At 37.6% G+C, this 19230-nt stretch overlaps 1 protein-coding gene across 5 annotated transcripts in view; it reads right to left on the bottom strand.

The window, feature by feature from the left end:
* Positions 1–19230, bottom strand: part of POLQ (DNA polymerase theta) — a 150310-nt gene that overhangs the window by 22624 nt on the left and 108456 nt on the right. For 3 of the 5 annotated variants that reach the window (XR_011249398.1, XM_069554710.1, XM_069554717.1), the window contains 5 exons: positions 15930–16123; positions 14048–14185; positions 12555–12729; positions 786–912; positions 51–172 (listed from right to left, as the gene is read on the bottom strand). Coding sequence is in view for 2 of the 5 variants with exons in the window: in XM_069554710.1 (XP_069410811.1) it covers positions 51–172; positions 786–912; positions 12555–12729; positions 14048–14185; positions 15930–16123 (756 nt within the window). In the remaining 3 variants the exon portion in view is untranslated. The remainder of the gene's footprint in view (positions 1–50; positions 173–785; positions 913–12554; positions 12730–14047; positions 14186–15929; positions 16124–19230) is intronic. The other 2 variants (XR_011249399.1, XR_011249400.1) reach the window with 1 other exon arrangement.

The following is a 19230-nucleotide window of genomic DNA, read 5'->3' on the forward strand; positions in this document are numbered from 1 at the left end:
AACCATTCCCACAGCAATAACAAGCTCAAAACCATCATCAGTCACCTGACCTGTGAAAGGCACAAAGGCATGTCGCATGCTAACTGAGAAGGGCATTCCTCTGTCTGAGGCTCTCTCTTCCATCTTTGTCTGGCGCTCGGTGTTCATACCACAGCCCTTCTTTTTTCCTCCTCTGTTGGTGCAAAAAACATCCATCAGTCGGACATGAGGTAGACTCAAACATATGAAAAGGGTCTGAGCTTTTCAGTAAGTCATTATTTCCATCTAAGAAATGTAAAAGCCTTATTTGAAATCCACTTTAAAGATTAATAAAGATACTAGACCTTGTTCAGCAAACATTCAATTGAACAGGATATAAGCTATTTTTCTGTAATAACCTTTCCCATAAACTGCTTCACTCAACTCAATAAATCTCATTGTGCTTTTTCTTCCTTTTGTGAGCATATGGAGATGTCAGGAAGGGAGATATTTCAGACATTGCTAAACTTGTCCCTTTAATATCTAACAAAGCAGCATACAGTGCTGGTTGATATAATTAGGGACCCAGGATTTCAGCTTTTTACTGCCATCTAGTTTCTTCATAGACAGACTCAGGATTTGAAACGGGTAGTGCTCGAAATAGTGTATGCCTAGAATGGAAAATTAAACTAATTTCATTATTTTACCCAATAGGCTGTTTTTGAGCCATTCATATTCCCAAAAGTATATTAAAACAAATAAAGACATTTGAGCCATTCATATTCCCAAAAGTATATTAACACAAATGAAGACAAATAAGCGTCTACCTGCCCATAGGAAGTAGGCCTTTGCCTAGAGCTTGGGAAGGTGGGCTTTCCTCTACTGCTGTTGGCATTTTTATCTCAAAATCTCTTGGTACATTCTGAATATTTGGCTCTATAAAGGTTATTCGTCCTAAAATTAAGCAGAATGAAGACATAAAATTGGAGGGGTAAGGGAGGAGGGGAAATCTGACATTTATTTTAACATAAATACTATTTCTGAATTATCCTAAAATGCATGCTCTATTATTTTTAAACTAAAGAACAATCTCGCTGTAAGTAAATATATGAATCAGCTATAATACAGTGTTTTATATTAACTTCTACAGAAACAATCCCATGATAAGAAGTAATATGATAAATCATACTATTTCCACACTAAAACAAGTATCAGAAGTTAGCACCATAAAACACTAGCAGTTAACTAATGAGTAAAAGGCAAAACAAATGGATCTTAGGAGAAATGACTGTCAAAGACTTTATTTTTTTTTTCTTTTATTTTTTTTTTATTTTTTTTTTTTAATTTTAAAATCTTTAATTCTTACATGCATTCCCAAACATGAACCCCCCTCCCACCACCCTCCCCATAACATCTTTCTGGGTCATCCCCATGCACCAGCCCCAAGCATGCTGCATCCTGCGTCAGACATAGACTGGCGATTCAATTCACATGATAGTATACATGTTAGAATGTCATTCTCCCAAATCATCCCACCCTCTCCCTCTCCCTCTGAGTCCAAAAGTCCGTTATACACATCTGTGTCTCTTTCCCTGTCTTGCATACAGGGTCGTCATTGCCATCTTCCTAAATTCCATATATATGTGTTAGTATACTGTATTGGTGTTTTTCTTTCTGGCTTACTTCACTCTGTATAATCGGCTCCAGTTTCATCCATCTCATCAGAACTGATTCAAATGAATTCTTTTTAACGGCTGAGTAATACTCCATTGTGTATATGTACCACAGCTTTCTTATCCATTCATCTGCTGATGGACATCTAGGTTGTTTCCATGTCCTGGCTATTATAAACAGTGCTGCGATGAACATTGGGGTACATGTGTCTCTTTCAATTCTGGTTTCCTCGGTGTGTATGCCCAGAAGTGGGATTGCTGGGTCATAAGGTAGTTCTATTTGCAATTTTTTAAGGAATCTCCACACTGTTCTCCATAGTGGCTGTACTAGTTTGCATTCCCACCAACAGTGTAGGAGGGTTCCCTTTTCTCCACACCCTCTCCAGCATTTACTGCTTGCAGATTTTTGGATCGCAGCCATTCTGACTGGTGTGAAGTGGTACCTCATTGTGGTTTTGATTTGCATTTCTCTAATAATGAGTGATGTTGAGCATCTTTTCATGTGTTTGTTAGCCATCCGTATGTCTTCTTTGGAGAAATGTCTATTTAGTTCTTTGGCCCATTTTTTGATTGGGTCGTTTATTTTTCTGGAATTGAGCTGCAGAAGTTGCTTGTATATTTTTGAGATTAGTTGTTTGTCAGTTGCTCCATTTGCTATTATTTTCTCCCATTCAGAAGGCTGTCTTTTCACCTTGCTTATATTTTCCTTTGTTGTGCAGAAGCTTTTAATTTTAATTAGATCCCATTTGTTTATTTTTGCTTTTATTTTCAGAATTCTGGGAGGTGGATCATAGAGGATCCTGCTGTGATTTATGTCTGAGAGTGTTTTGCCTATGTTCTCCTCTAGGAGTTTTATAGTTTCTGATCTTACATTTAGATCTTTAATCCATTTTGAGTTTATTTTTGTGTGCGGTGTTAGAAAGTGATCTAGTTTCATTCTTTTACAAGTGGTTGACCAGTTTTCCCAGCACCACTTGTTAAAGAGACTGTCTTTACTCCATTGTATATTCTTGCCTCCTTTGTCAAAGATAAGGTGTCCATATGTGTGTGGATTTATCTCTGGGCTTTCTATTTTGTTCCATTGATCTATATGTCTGTCTTTGTGCCAGTACCATACTGTCTTGATGACTGTGGCTTTGTAGTAGAGCCTGAAGTCAGGCAAGTTGATTCCTCCAGTTCCATTCTTCTTTCTCAAGATTGCTTTGGCTATTCGAGGTTTTTTGTATTTCCATACAAATCTTGAAATTATTTGTTCTAGTTCTGTGAAAAATGTGGCTGATAGCTTGATAGGGATTGCATTGAATTTGTAAATTGCTTTGGGTAGTATACTCATTTTCACTATATTGATTCTTCCAATCCATGAACATGGTATATTTCTCCATCTATTAGTGTCCTCTTTGATTTCTTTCATCAGTGTTTTATAGTTTTCTATATATAGGTCTTTAGTTTCTTTAGGTAGATATATTCCTAAGTATTTTATTCTTTTCGTTGCAATGGTGAATGGAATTGTTTCCTTAATTTCTTTTTCTACTTTCTCATTATTCGTGTATAGGAATGCAAGGGATTTCTGTGTGTTGATTTTATATCCTGCAACTTTACTATATTCATTGATTAGCTCTAGTAATTTTCTGGTGGAAAAAAATTACGGCAAGATGGCGGAGGAATAGGACGGGAAGATCACGTTCTCCCTCACAAATTCCTCAAAAGAACATTTCAACGCCGAGCAAACTCCACAAAACAACTTCTGTAGGCTGGCAGAGGACATCAGGCAACCAGAAAAGCAGACCATTGTCTTCAAAAACAGGTAGGAAAAAATATAAAAGACGAAAAAGGAGACAAAGGAGGTGGGGAGGGAGCTCCGTCCCGGGAAGGGAAGCCCATCCCGGGAAGGGAATTTTAAGAAGAGAGGTTTCCAAACACCAGGAAACACTCTCCCTGCCGAGTCTGTGGCGAACCTTGGAAACACAGAGGGCAACATAACAGGAAGGAAAAATAGATAAATAATTAAAACCAAGAGATTACAAGCCCACCAGTAACTCCCCCAGCGGAAAAGCAGCACAGACGCCTGCATCCGCCATTGGGAAGTGGGGGCAGGGCAGAGACGCGCGGAAGGCGCGGGCTGCAGTGCTTTGCAAGAATCGGGCATGAACGCCCCACGCGCAACCAGAACGATCTAATTTGGGCTAGCAAACCAGACTGTGGGATAGCTACCACGCGAAAAGCTCGAACATAAGACACCTCCAGGACCAAGCACAGAACAAAGGACGGAGCGGAAAAAGCCGGCTGCAGACCATTCCCCGCTGGGGACAGGCAGCCAGAGCCGTAAGGACTGGAAAGGGGCAATTGCAGACCCGGAGAGACTTTACTTACCTAACTGCAAGCAGGCTCCTTTGCTAAGACTTCTGGGGGTGCTGGACAGTCACAGTCTGCCTCACGGGGTGCGCCAGCGGTCCACCCAGAAAGCTGAGCGGCAGCGGCGGAAAAGGTGACAAGCCGCGGCGGTTGCGCTCACCAAACTCCTGAGCTACTCGGACCTGGGAAGGGCACAAAGCGCAGTCCCAGCCGCATCTGTGCCTCTGAGGGCTGCCTGAGGGCCGAACCTGAGCGGCTTGGACCGGGGAAGTGCACGCAGCCTAGGGCCGGCCCCAAACGGTTCCCGGCTGAGCATCGTAGAGCCGGAGCGGTTTGTGCGCCGTGAGAAAGGACAGGTCAAGCGGGGCAGAGATACTGTGTACACACGACAGTGCTATTTGTTTGCAGCATCCCCCCTCCCCACAGCGCGACTGAACTAGTGAGCCTAAAAAACCAGCAAACAGAAGAAGTTAAACAGAGGGAACCACCTTGAAAGTGAGCCCACACGGCCCATAACATCAGAGAAGAGCCAGATATATTTTTAATTTTTTAATATTTTTAAAATCATTCTTTTTTTTTTTTTGCTTTTTTTTTCCGAGCTTTTTTTTAAATTGTTAAGTCTTCTATTTCTCCTCTAATTTTTATTTCTATAACCTAGTATTACTATTTAAAAAAAAAAAAAGACTTTTTTTTTTTTTTAAGGCAAACACCATATATACTCTTTGGATGGTTGTTGGTGTTTTGTTTTGTTTTTGTTTGTTTTTTAATAATTCTTTTTTTTTTCTTTCTTCCTTTTTCCTTCTGCTTTTCTTTAATATTGTATCTTTGAAAATCCAACCTCTACTCCAGATTTTTAATCTTTGCTCTTAGGTTTTTGTTGTCAATTTTGTACATTTAAAAACCCAAACTTCACTACCCAAGTTTACCTGAGAGCGAGATTACTGGCTTGACCACTCTCTCCTCCTCTGGACTCTCCTTTTTCTCCACCAGGTGGCCTCTGTCTCTTTTCTCCCCCATCTCTTCTCTATCCAACTCTGTGAATCTTTGTGTCTTCCAGACGGTAGAGAATACCTAAAGAACTGGTTACTGGCAGGATTTGTCTCTCTCCTACTCATTCCTCTCTCTTATCCTCCTGGTCACCTCTGTCTACTTCCTCCCTCTCCTCTTCCCCGTATAACCCTGTAAATACCTCTGAGCGGTCCAGACTATAGAGCGCGCATAAGGAAGTGACTACTGGCTAGCTTGCTCTCTCCTCTCTTGATCTCACCGCATCTCATTCCAGTTACCTCTAACTACCCCCTCCATCTTCTCTTCTCCTTGTAACTCAGTGAACCTCTCTGAGTGTCCCTCAATGTGGAGAAACTTTTCATCTTTAACCTAGATGTTTTATCATCGGTGCTGTATAGCTGGAGAAGTCTAGAGGCTACTGTAAAAATAAAACTGAAAACCAGAAGCAGGAAGCTTAAACCCAAAGCCTGAAAACATTAGAGAACTCTTGAATTCAGGGAACATTAAGCAATAGGAGCTCATCAAATGCCTTCATACCACACCGAAACCAAGCTCCACCCAAGGGCCAACAAGTTCCAAAACAAGACATACCACGCAAATTCTCCAGCAACACAGGAACACTCCCCTGAGCCTCAATATACAGGCAGCTCAAAATTATCCCAAAACCTTTGATGTCTCATAACCCATTACGGGTCACTCCACTGCACTCCAGAGAGAAGAAACCCAGCTCCACCCACCAAAACTCCAACACAAGCCTCCCTAACCAGGAAACCTTGACAAGCCACTGATAGAACCCCACCCAAAGTGAGGAAGCTCCATAATAAAGAGAACTCCACAAATTATCAGAATATAAAAAGGCCACCCCAAATGCAGCAATATAACCAAGATGAAGAGACAGAGGAATACTCAGCAGGTAAAGGAACAGGAGAGTTGCCCACCAAACCAAACAAAAGAGGAAGAAGTAGGGAATCTACCGGAGAAGGAATTCCGAATATTGATAGTGAAAATGATCCAAAATCTTGAAATCAAAATGGAAACACAGATAAATAGCCTAGAGACAAGGATTGAGAAGATGCAAGAAAGGTTTAACAAGGACCTAGAAGAAATAAAAAAGAGTCAAAATATAATGAATAACACAATAAATGAGATCAGAAACACTCTGGAGGCAACATATAGTAGAATAACGGAGGCAGAAGATAGGATTAGCGAAATAGAAGATAGAATGGTAGAAATAAATGAATCAGAGAGGAAACAAGAAAAACGAATTAAAAGAAACGAGGACAATCTCAGAGACCTCCAGGACAATATGAAACACTCCAACATTCGAATTATAGGAGTCCCAGAAGAAGAAGACAGAAAGAAAGATCATGAGAAAATCCTTGAGGAGATAATAGTTGAAAACTTCCCTAAAATGGGGAAGGAAATAATCACCCAAGTCCAAGAAACACAGAGTCCCAAATAGGATAAACCCAAGGCGAAACACCCCAAGACACACATTAATCAAATTAACAAAGATCAAACACAAAGAACAAATATTATAAGCAGCAAGGGAAAAACAACAAATAACACACAAGGGGATTCCCATAAGGATAACAGCTGATCTGTCAATAGAAACTCTTCGGGCCAGGAGGGAATGGCAAGACATACTTAAAGTGATGAAAGACAATAACCTACAGCCCAGATTACTGTACCCAGCAAGGATCTCATTCAAATACGAAGGAGAAATCAAAAGCTTTACAGACAAGCAAAAGCTGAGAGAATTCAGCACCACCAAACCAGCTCTCCAACAAATTCTAAAGGATATCCTCTAGACAGGAAACACGAAAAGGGTGTATAAACCCAAACCCAAAACAATAAAGTAAATGGTAACAGGATCATACTTATCAATAATTACCTTAAACGTAAATGGGTTGAACGCCCCAACCAAAAGACAAAGACTGGCTGAATGGATACAAAAACAAGACCCCTCTATATGCTGCTTACAAGAGACCCACCTCAAAACAAGGGACACATACAGACTGAAAGTGAAGGGCTGGAAAAAGATATACCACGCGAATAGAGACCAAAAGAAAGCAGGAGTGGCAATACTCATATCCGATAAAATAGACTTTAACGCAAAGGCTGTGAAAAGAGACAAAGAAGGCCACTACATAATGATCAAAGGAACAATCCAAGAAGAAGATATAACAATTATAAATATATATGCACCCAATATAGGAGCACCGCAATATGTAAGACAAATGCTAACAAGTATGAAAGGGGAAATCAACAATAACACAATAATAGTGGGAGACTTTAATACCCCACTCACACCTATGGACAGATCAACTAAACAGAAAATTAACAAAGAAACTCAAACTTTAAATGATACATTAGATCAGTTAGACCTAATTGATATCTATAGGACATTTCACCCCAAAACAATGAATTTCACCTGTTTTTCAAGTGCTCATGGAACCTTCTCCAGGATAGATCACATCCTGGGCCATAAATCTAAACTTGATAAATTCAAAAAAATCGAAATCATTCCAAGCATCTATTCTGACCATAATGCATTAAGATTAGATCTCAATTACAGGAGAAAAACTATTAAAAATTCCAACATATGGAGGTTGAACAACACACTTCTGAATAACCAACAAATCACAGAAGAAATCAAAAAAGAAATCAAAATATGCATAGAAACTAATGAAAATGAAAACACAACAACCCAAAACCTGTGGGACACTATAAAAGCAGTGCTAAGAGGAAAGTTCATAGCAATACAGGCATACCTCAAGAAACAAGAAAAAAGTCAAATAAATAACCTAACTCTACAACTAAAGCAACTAGAAAAGGAAGAATTGGAGAACCCCAGAGTTAGTAGAAGGAAAGAAATCTTAAAAATTAGGGCAGAAATAAATGCAAAAGAAACAAAGGAGACCATAGCAAAAATCAACAAAGCCCAAAGCTGGTTCTTTGAAAGGATAAATAAAATTGACAAACCATTAGCCAGACTCATCAAGAAGCAAAGAGAGAAAAATCAAATCAATAAAATTAGAAATGAAAATGGAGAGATCACAACAGACAACACAGAAATACAAAGGATCATAAGAGACTACTATCAGCAGTTGTATGCCAATAAAATGGACAACGTGGAAGAAATGGACAAATTCTTAGAAAAGTACAATTTTCCAAAACTGAACCAGGAAGAAATAGAAAATCTTAACAGACCCATCACAAGCACGGAAATTGAAACTGTAATCAGAAATCTTCCAGCAAACAAAAGCCCAGGTCCAGACGGCTTCACAGCTGAATTCTACCAAAAATTTCGAGAAGAGCTAACACCTATCCTCCTCAAACTCTTCCAGAAAATTGCAGAGGAAGGTAAACTTCCAAACTCATTCTATGAGGCCACCATCACCCTAATACCAAAACCTGACAAAGATGTCACAAAAAAAGAAAACTACAGGCCAATATCTCTGATGAACATAGATGCAAAAATCCTCAACAAAATTCTAGCAACCAGAATCCAACAACACATTAAAAAGATCATACACCATGACCAAGTGGGCTTTATCCCAGGGATGCAAGGATTCTTCAATATCCGCAAATCAATCAATGTAATTCACCACATTAACAAATTGAAAAATAAAAACCATATGATTATCTCAATAGATGCAGAGAAGGCCTTTGACAAAATTCAACATCCATTTATGATAAAAACTCTCCAGAAAGCAGGAATAGAAGGAACATACCTCAACATAATAAAAGCTATATACGACAAACCCACAGCAAACATTATCCTCAATGGTGAAAAATTGAAAGCATTTCCCCTAAAGTCAGGAACAAGACAAGGGTGTCCACTTTCACCGCTACTATTCAACATAGTTCTGGAAGTTTTGGCCACAGCAATCAGAACAGAAAAAGAAATAAAAGGAATCCAAATTGGAAAAGAAGAAGTAAAACTCTCACTGTTTGCAGATGACATGATCCTCTACATGGAAAACCCTAAAGACTCCACCAGAAAATTACTAGAGCTAATCAATGTCAAAGACTTTAAAAGCCAGGAATACACAAGACACAGAAAGATTTGAAGCAGAAGAGCAACTGAGTCCTGAACAGGGACAACTGGGGCCACAGGAGTCAGCCACTGCAGGAGACAGAACAGCAGTGAAGGATGGTGAGTACAGCATTATTTTCTAGATACCACCTGGCCAGTTTTCCTCCTCCTCCTCCTCATCACTTATCACAAGAATCAATGGTAGATAGCACTGACATGGCTAGAAACCAGAATCAGGTAGCCAATAAATTTTCTAGGAAACAGAAACCAATTTGATTTAATGCTTGTGGCTTTATTTTCCCCTAAATATTTTACATTTTATTTATCTACTTATTGGATGAATTTTCCAAAAACACAAGTGTTGTTCAAAAAGTTTGGGTAATTGTTACCACAGTTTTTATAATACACATATAGTGAGATAAAAATTCTGTTTTATGATACTCTTAATTGTAACAGGATCTCTATCAGCTTCTGTATATAATTCCATCTTCTTTTGATGAATCAGACATTTAAGTATCTCAGATACAGTTTTACTGAATAAACTCTTAATATTATGCCCTTGTTATTTAATTTTAGCAAAAATTAGTGCTCAATTAATGGTAGATATTAACATACTTATTAGCATTAAATGGCCTATTCAATTTTACAAAGCTAACAAGTAGTACAGAAAAGAATCCAAGTCTCTTTCTGCCTTCTTTTCTATGATAATATAATATTCTTTTTAAGTACAGTCTTCTTTTCTATGATAATACTTAATATTCAGGTCTAGTCTTTGAATTAATGAGGTAGCACTGATGGACAAATAAAATGGCAAAAATAAATTACAAAACATGAACAGTTTCACAGAGATGAATTCTATAATGACAGACTTTACTGTACTAACATAAGCTTCTGTTTCTACAGTAAGTGCAGGCATAGTATAATGAGAACCAATCAGAAAAACAACAAGGAATTGATCATTTTCTGCTTTATAAGCAACAAATAAATTTGCTTTGAAAACTCTAGGTTGACTTTGTTTCTTTACCAAAAAGTGCCGGGGTCCTGCCCCAGAGGATCCAGGGAATTTGAAGGGGAGACGGTGTAGGTGAGGAAAACTTATTTATTTAGAAATATAAAAGAAATTAAGAAGAAGTAGTATAGTAGGAAAATTTAGTGGAGAAAAGAGGCTGAATAACTTGGTTTACGGGGAAAGCCAATAAAACTTCAGGACAAGAAGTTCGCACCATCTACATTGGGCCACCGGCGCTCGTTCGAATATCAGAGGGTGCCCCACCTTGGGCTCCCTCTCTCACAGATCTTAGAAGCCAGGGCAAGTAAGTAGACATGGCGAGCCTCCCCACTCCAGATGGGAATTCAGCCAGAAATTAGAGTAAAGAGGACACGGGGGAAACCAGTCTTTCCAATGACTGACCCATCCTCTATTGTTCAGAAAGGCCTTTTATACCTTTTTTTGTACATAGAGATCAATGGATAATATAAAATTATGCAGCGTCAGCAGCCCTGACTCTTATCGAGACGAGGCTTTCTCTCTGCATATCTAATTGTATACACAAGTCTTAGGTGATTTACATTATCTTCTGGCCAAAGGCCAATTAACATTTTATGGCCCTTTTTTGATAAGGGTTTGTCAACCAGAAGACTTATTTGTGTTGTTCTTCCCAAAGTCTGGTGCCACTCTCAGAAAACTAAATAAAGTTACATTCTTACATATCAAAGACATAACAATTTATAACAATGAAAGAAGTACAGTGATTTATAACAAAGGGAAAAGTAATTAACTCAAAAGTCTAGTGTTGCTAACATCAAAACTACTATATTCCTATTTCTATATCCCAATTACATTGATTAATATCCTTCAGGTGTCTAAAAGATAAAGAATATGGAGGCCTGGCAGCAGTCATTGACTCAACAGTGAAACCCATCACCAGTATAATTTTTAGCTTTTTAGAAAAGGCTCTGTATCTTTAAGATGCTTTAAGATTTGTGCCTCTCGCGGTTGGGGGGCTGTAAACAATTCACAAGTTGTAAAAGTCCCCAACTGTTAGACAAGTTAGAGAGGAATTCAAAGGGGTTTGAGCTGAAACATTCTTTTCATATGCAGGAGACTGTTAACTGAAGCCCTGAGTTAACTTTTTCCAGAGAATGTCAGAAGAGTGGAAAGCACATTACAATAAGGCAGGCAGACTCTGGTTTTTGGGGGTAGATGTTCAGGAAAACCCAGGGGGAACTCCTGAAGCCAGATCACGCCTTTGCGTTTTGTTGGGCTTCCTTCCTCATGACCTTTGCCATGGGCTGGATTCCTCACACTGGCTCCCGGCAAAAAAGGATTTATTTTACATAAGTTAATAGCATTAGCATATGTTTCAAAATGAAATTTAAAACAGGGCAAGAAACAGGCAGAAGCACCAAGAAGTTAGCTAAATAGGGAAGAAGAGAAAGAGAAATTGTTTAGAACAGACACTAAACAAGCAGAGAAAAGCAGCTCCTAATGGTGCCCTCAGTCTCAATAACAGCAATAACTGATAATGTACCCTGCACTATTCTAAACACTTTACATATATTGGCCTATTTAATCCTCAGGATCACCCAGTGAGGTAGGACTCTCATTATTTTGTTTCATACATGAGGAAACTTAGGCACCGAGAGGTTAAGTACCTTGACCAAAATTCAAACTTTGTGAAAATGTGGTATCAAAGCCCACATTCCATACCACCAAACTAAATGCCTCCTCTACGAAGAAGATAGTGCTGCCCTTTCTTCTACTGCACATTGCATTTTGGCAAATATGTAGAGTTGTACACTACCTAGAAAAAGAATGCTTTTTCCTTCATGAGATTACATGCATACTTATCCAAGAGAGACACACAACGGACTCTACCACTTTCTTCTCTTGATTGAGTAAAATAAGACACTCCTTATTATACAGATGCCACACAGCCCTACTTAGACGCAACCTGGAGAGACTCTGAGGTGATTTAGGAGAAGGCTGGGACCAAAGTCAAAAGATCATTAATTCAAATAGATTTAATTCCTGGGTATACTCTCATCCAATCTCGGACACCCAAGTTATTCTATAGAGTACTTGAAAGAAGGAACTATATCTTTAGACTAAATTTCATCTCTTTATCTAGGTAATATCCATCCATGCTTTGGATGCAGGACTGGGCTTCCTAGGTGGCACAAGTGGTAAAGGACCCACCTGCCAATGCAGGAGATGTTAAGACATGGGTGCAAACCCTGGGTTGGGAAGAGCCCCTGGAGGAGGAAATGGCAACCCACTCCAGCATTCTTGCCTGGAAAATCCAATGGACAGAGGAGCCTGGCAGGCCGCAGGCTGTAGAATCACAAGGAGTCGGACATGACTAAAGCAACTTAGTACTCACATGTCTTTCATAAATGTTTATAAAACTTCACCGAATCCAATGACAAACACTTGAATTCCTTGGTCATCATAAGCAAATATTACATATGAATATTCTTCGCAAACCTGGATATTATCCACATTTAAGATTTCTCATTACCTGTAGCAGTGTGTGACTGTGATACAGGATAGATTCTTTCCATTCCAAGAAAAGGATTCAGACGTTTTTCCCGCTGCAGGGGAAAGACCACTTTGGTAATAGCATTAGTGATTCTTCTCCACTCTAAGATCAAGCCTGGTAAAGGATGTAATGCCCTTAATTTATTTAAAACATCCTGCCAAAAAAATTATAATAAAGTAAGATCAGACCCTTGTCCAAATTCCATAGCACACTAGAATCTCTTTTAAGCAAAAATTACAGTCTCAAAATTAAATTTGGTAACTCCTGTATCTAACTCAATTATTATAAAATTACTTTTTTTTAGAAATCACTATAATGATAAATCCACAATAACTATAGATTATTAAATGTAAATATGTTAATGTTGAGTAAAATCAATTTAGATCTTTGCAAAGTAGCTGCTTCCCACCCCCTTCCCAAGTGTTTACCTCATCTCTTTTCTTTACATTTTCCTTCTCCATTGCTCATGTGATTATAAGTTTCCCAGTTGCTTTTTTTATCCTTTTTGCCATAATACTTTCATGGATTTTGTATCAAGGAAATCTATTTTTAAAACTTTGAATTTTCTATGCTACAGAATTTCAATGAACCATCAAGGATAAAAACTTGTGAGATAAAAGGGTAATGTAATCAAATAAGTTTTGCTACAGAATGAGGCTGTGGAAACTTCCCCAGGGGAGGCAAGTCATAGTTAATAATATTACAGTCAAAATTCTACAGAATGTGACTTCTGTAGCAGTTCAGTAGTTAAGACTCCACACTTCCAATGCAGGGGTCACAGGTTCAATCCCTGGTTTCTAGGGAACTAAGACCCCATGAGATATGCAAGGTTGAGGGAGGAAACTATATAGGGTGGCAACTTGGACTGGTCTCTCCATGTGGCTGTACTTTCAATCCTTATTTTCCATTGATAATTCATTCAGTAAAAGTGTAAAATTAAGCCTTTTCTCTCTTTTGCCCCATGCATACAGTTTCCATGAGTTGTGATTCACTTTTACTTTGAAATTAACAGATTAGATTCTCAAAATAAATTCATGGAAAACTTATTATTTTGCTCTGAAATTAAAGAAACAAAATTTCTATTAACTTTATTTTTTAAATTCTTCCATACCTTTGTTCATGTTCATTTGACTATAAAAACTATATTCTGCAGTCTGAGAGTAGGGCATGTCCGTCTAAGAGTAGTGTATATCAGTAATTAAATAATGTCTATATAGGTCTGAATTTACAAACTTTCATATACTCTTTTAAGGATAGGAAGGACATACTGTTAAGTCATATTATAATCCAGATTTTCCATGCTGGAATGTCTCCACAGTGTTTGTGGGCAGCTAAACCAGAAATCGATTTGTTTCTGTCTAGATAAATTCAAATGGTGGACTATGTTGGACTTTGACTGCATCAGCATTCTTTCAAGGCACCAAATGCTAACAGTAGTTCAGATTCTGCCCTATGACTGCCCCAAAGAGCACCTTACTAGTGCTGAACTGTTTTGCCAGCCTCAGCTTCCGTCCATTGTCATTTCCTCTTCTGGTAGAACCCAAAGTTTTCTTGATGCCTTGGTTTTTACCCTCTCCATTTGGTGGCAACTTTAGTTCCAAAAATAAAACCTGCAAGAAATTTATGCCCCCTTAGTCAAGAATCAAATCACAAGTATTATATTCAGAAAACATTTTTTAAAGTATTCAAGAAAAGACGCTCTATAGTTCAACATGAGTTGAAAGAAGTTTGGACAATTTGGAATTAACACATTTAATAAGTAATAGCAATAAAAATCTTAGGTAGACTGTCCATACCCTAATTTAGTCAGTATCAGGTTAATTCTAACACCAGGCTCTTAACAGTCAAGAACACAAGAACGTATATTTTGTGCTGAACAACTAACAAATAGACTATCAGCAATGAGACTTCAGTTGCTCCGAGGATTCAAGCTCACCCAAATACTTCTTGACATGGTAAGCAATGTGGCTGCTTGTTAAGCCCCATAGATGATAGACATGGGAGCCTTTGTGGCTATTGTGTGATCAAAAAAATCAGATAATACTGAAGTAGGAAGGGATCCAAAAAGCCATCTAATTCCACCACCACAAAGCTACATCCTGAGAAACGCTAAACAAAAAGCCAGGAGAGGGTCCAATGCAGCAATAACAAAAGCTAGAAAGTGGCCAGTAAGCACCCACTAAAGAAAGAAGGCTTATAAGGAACAGAGATCTAGGCTCTAGGGCAGAGGAAGTTCCTACAACATGGATGCCTAAAACTCACTAGTTCATACTAGAGGGGTTCCAACTGAGGCAATTCACAACACTATTGACTCTCTCAACTCATTCATTTATATACTTTCATTAAGATATGTTAGATAGCAACCCAATGGACACAAATTTGAGCAAACTCTAGGAGATAATGGAAGACAAAGAAGCCTGGTGTGCTGCAGTTCATGAAGTCACAGAGTCAGACATGACTTAGCAACTGAACAAGATTAGCTAGTTTCTCATTTTTAAAACAACACGTAACTCTGTGGCTTAAAGGGGGAGTCATTTTATGCCCTTTATGTAGTTAATGAATATTTACTTTTAGACAGGTATTGTTCTAAGTAGTTTACACTTATTTTTTGTTTCTCACAACTCCATGAGGTATTTCTACTATGAAGTATTTTACTGAGATGTAAAGGGTTGATAAAGTGGCCCAAAGTCAAGGAGTTAAGGAATAGATAGAAGAGTCTCTAAAATATTTACCAACATGCTATAAAAGTGAATCACACCTAGAAAACAACAAAACTTCAAAGCTATTAAGTATAAGCACCCATCTATCAGTAACTATTGTAAAACAATTCAACCATCCTTTGCGGAGTATGGGGAAAGAACATAATACAAACTATTGGGGGAGAAAAGGGCAAACTATGTAAAAATTTACATAAGGTGATAAAAATATTGTAGGTTAAAAAAGCAAACAGTCCCCAAATCCTTTTTTCACTAACATCTAAGAAAAGTATCTAATTTTGCAGTGAGGCAGCTATAAGAGTTCATGAAATGACTAACTTCATGGAGAAATATCTACACCATTATACAACTACTATTACAGATCTCATCTGCACAACAAATATTTACTGAGTGCTTCTGTACCAGGCAAATCTCCTCATGAAACACACATCCTAGGATACTTCTTCACTACCTACCTATTCATAAAATAAAAACATACAAAGGAGATACTGGACATCTCCAAAGTATTCTGGTTAACCAATCGTTTTATTTTATTGATCTTTGGTGTTTAGGTAAACACATTTATGAAATATATACACACAAACCATTTTTTTGCTCTGAAAATGACTTTCTAAATTCTCTATTCCCATTATACAACCTCAGCAATGTCATCTGAACTGGTGAAGGAAAAACTATGGCCAGCTAGTTGATAGGCCTGCATCTCAATTGCATCCAGTTTGGCTTGCATTATGTGTTTCTGACTGTCACATTCTGCAGTACTAAAGCCGATTCCATTTAGTTCTAGCAAGGCTAGGCAGTACTGGGAGGGCATTTCCACTTTACAGAAAACATCTGGAAGGAAAAAAAAGAAAGCAAAAAACATTAATTCACCAGCTAAGTGACTAGTTCAGCATCATTACCTATACACATAGCATTTTTCTGGGAAAATCAAAGATGCTACTAAGCTATCCTTCAAGATCCAGTCTCCTGAGCCACATTCTCAAACCATTAGTGAAAGGTATTAAAGTACTTTCCATTTTTCCACTTAAGCTTTGGACTACTATCTGTGTCTATTCAGAGAGTAAACCAGGCAACCTTATGAACAGTCTGAATTGTAAGTGACTTCATTTCTCCCAAGATGATGTTTCTGTTTCTACTCTTAGTAACAAACAAAGAAGCCAATTTTATTTGCTAAGCTGACTATAAAAGGTTAATTCCTCAGAATAATTTCCAATACTCCTGGTCCCATGGTATGCAGATTTGCACAAAGCTAAATATAAAGGTTTTTTATTTTCCAGTGTTCTAAGAACAAAGGATAAGATTCCTGAAGTAAGAAATCAGAGTATTTTTCCATCTGCTGACATTTCTCAACAGAATAGTCATTCTAAGTCAGTTTCCCTAGTATGTTCATTAGCACATTAGTCTCAAAAATACTCTAAGAAAGGTTGGGATTGAGAGACACTGTATACTATGAATTTCAGCATTTATATACTACTGTTAGATGTTCATGATGCCTGTTAATGTACCAAAGGCTCTGAGTAGAACTGAACAAAAGACAACTATTTTAATATTTGTTTTAATCAAAAAACTGAAATCATTCAACTATAAAGCACTTTATCTGTTTAATATTTATTAACATTGTAAAAAGTGAGTGTTCATAGAACACTCTATGGGAAATGCTATCCTAAATTTATTAAGAAAAAAATCCACAGCAAAGATTTCTACTTCCAGTGTTATGGGTCACTAGGACTCTGTGTAACCCTGGCCCGTCTTCCCCAGTTCCACATACACACATTCTTTAAGGCACTCCTGGTCTCAATCAGTAGGAGAAATCCCAAATGATACCTGTAACTACCACCAAAAGCAAACAAACAAGTGAGAGCTACTAGCCTCTGATGGTCAGGAGAAGATATGGGCAGTCAGAGCCTGGCTTCACAGGCTTGGAGTCAGAGCAGAAATTCACAGGATATGCAACTAGAGAAACATGGAACTAGGGTCAGAAAAAGAAGAGTCAAGAGTGATAGGAAGCCAGCCTGGATTCACAGACAGTAGGAAGAAATAGGGCTGCAATGTGAATGAAGTCTTACTCCAAAAAGGTTGAGGGGATAACATATCTTTGGAGTAGCAAGAGAAGGAGAAGATGATTCTCAGGCTCCTGTTCTGAACCAAAATTCCCAAGAAAAGCTAATGCAGGCCTTGAATGCATTGTAGTTTAGTAACAAGCTGAAGCCAGAGCAAACTCTTTCCAGAGGAAGGCATACCCCACCTAGCAAACCCTGAAGCGCTCTGATTCCTAAGACTTGCAGCTATAGAATCATTAGACTCAGAACAGAGCAGAGCTATGAATAAATTATATACAAAATCAGAGGTTTTAAAAAACAACAAAATTCTGTAAAGCAATTATACTTCAATTAAAAATTAAATAAAATTTTAAAAACTATATACAAAATAAAAACAAAATGAATACAAACAAACAGCAGGAAAGTGTGATATGTCAATAATCACAATGAACAGAAACACATCAATAATTATAAATTGCCAAATTTGTGGAAAAAACTGATAGTTTGAAAACGAAATAAGCTATACTTTGTTTGTAAGACACATCTAAAGCATAAGGATCTAGAAGATTTAAAAGGACAGAAAAAAGATGTATGAGGCAAGCAACTAATCAAGAGAAAGTTGATGCTGCCATAGTCATTCCAAAAAACCAGATGATTAAGAATAAAAATCCTATTAGTGGTAGAGCTAGTCAAACATAATGACAGATTTAATGTACCAGGAAAATACACCAATTTAAACCTGTATGCTGCTGCTGCTCGGAGAAGGCAATGGCACCCCACTCCAGTACTCTTGCCTGGAAAATCCCATGGATGGAGGAGCCTGGTAGGCTGCAGTCCATGGGGTCGCTAAGAGTCGGACAAAACTGAGCAACTTCACTTTCACTTTTCACTTACACGCATTGGAGAGGAAATGGCAACCCACTCCAGTGTTCTTGCCTGGAGAATCCCTGGGATTGCACCTAATAAGGTAGTCTCAAATGTGTTATAAAATTAACATTCCCTAAACTATAGGGAAAATTAGATATAGATGATTTAAACAACACTGAATTAACAGACATTTATAAAAGTCTGCATCCAGTATTAGTATACCTATATTCTTATGTGCACACTGAACATTTACACAATAATTCAGGTTTTAGGTTACAAAGCAATTCTTAAAGAACTTCAAAGAATGGGTATCATACAAACATATTATCTACAACACAATAGAGATCAAATATAATAATAAAAGTATAAAATAAGTTCTCAACTATTTGAGAATTAAAAATAATCTTATAATTTATCCATCTAAAAAGTCACACCAGAAAATTTTAAATATTTAGGATAAAACAATGAAAACATTACATGTCAAAACTTGTAAGATATAATGAAAGTAGAACTTGAAGGAAATTACAGCCTTAAATACTTAGATTAGAAAAAGAAAAATATGATTTGAAAAGTAATGAGCATAGTATCAAACTTAAGAATTTAGAAAAAGGACTGCAAATAAAGTCAGGGGAACTAGAAGAAAAGAGATTATATAAAAGTTCACAGAAATCAATGAAACAAAACAATAACAACAGGAAAGATCAAAGGTAAAAACTGGCTTTTTGAAAACACTGAAAAATTGGATAAACCTCTAGTGCAATTAAACAGTAATATTATGAAAGAAAAAGACATAACAAACCAGAGACACAAAAAGAAAAAAATCACCAATACCTTTAGATAAATTCTTTAAAAAATATATAGGCTACTAAAACATAATCAAAAGATATAACTGAATAATCTAACCTAGATAGCATATTAAAAAGCAGAGACATTACTTTGCCAACAAAGGTCCATCTAGTCAAGGCTATGGCTTTTCCAGTGGTCATGTATGGATGTGAGAGTTGGACTGTGAAGAAAGCTGAGCACCAAAGA

This window comes from Ovis canadensis, chromosome 1 (genome assembly GCF_042477335.2).
Source record: "Ovis canadensis isolate MfBH-ARS-UI-01 breed Bighorn chromosome 1, ARS-UI_OviCan_v2, whole genome shotgun sequence".
In the NCBI taxonomy this organism is placed as follows: Eukaryota; Metazoa; Chordata; class Mammalia; order Artiodactyla; family Bovidae; genus Ovis; species Ovis canadensis.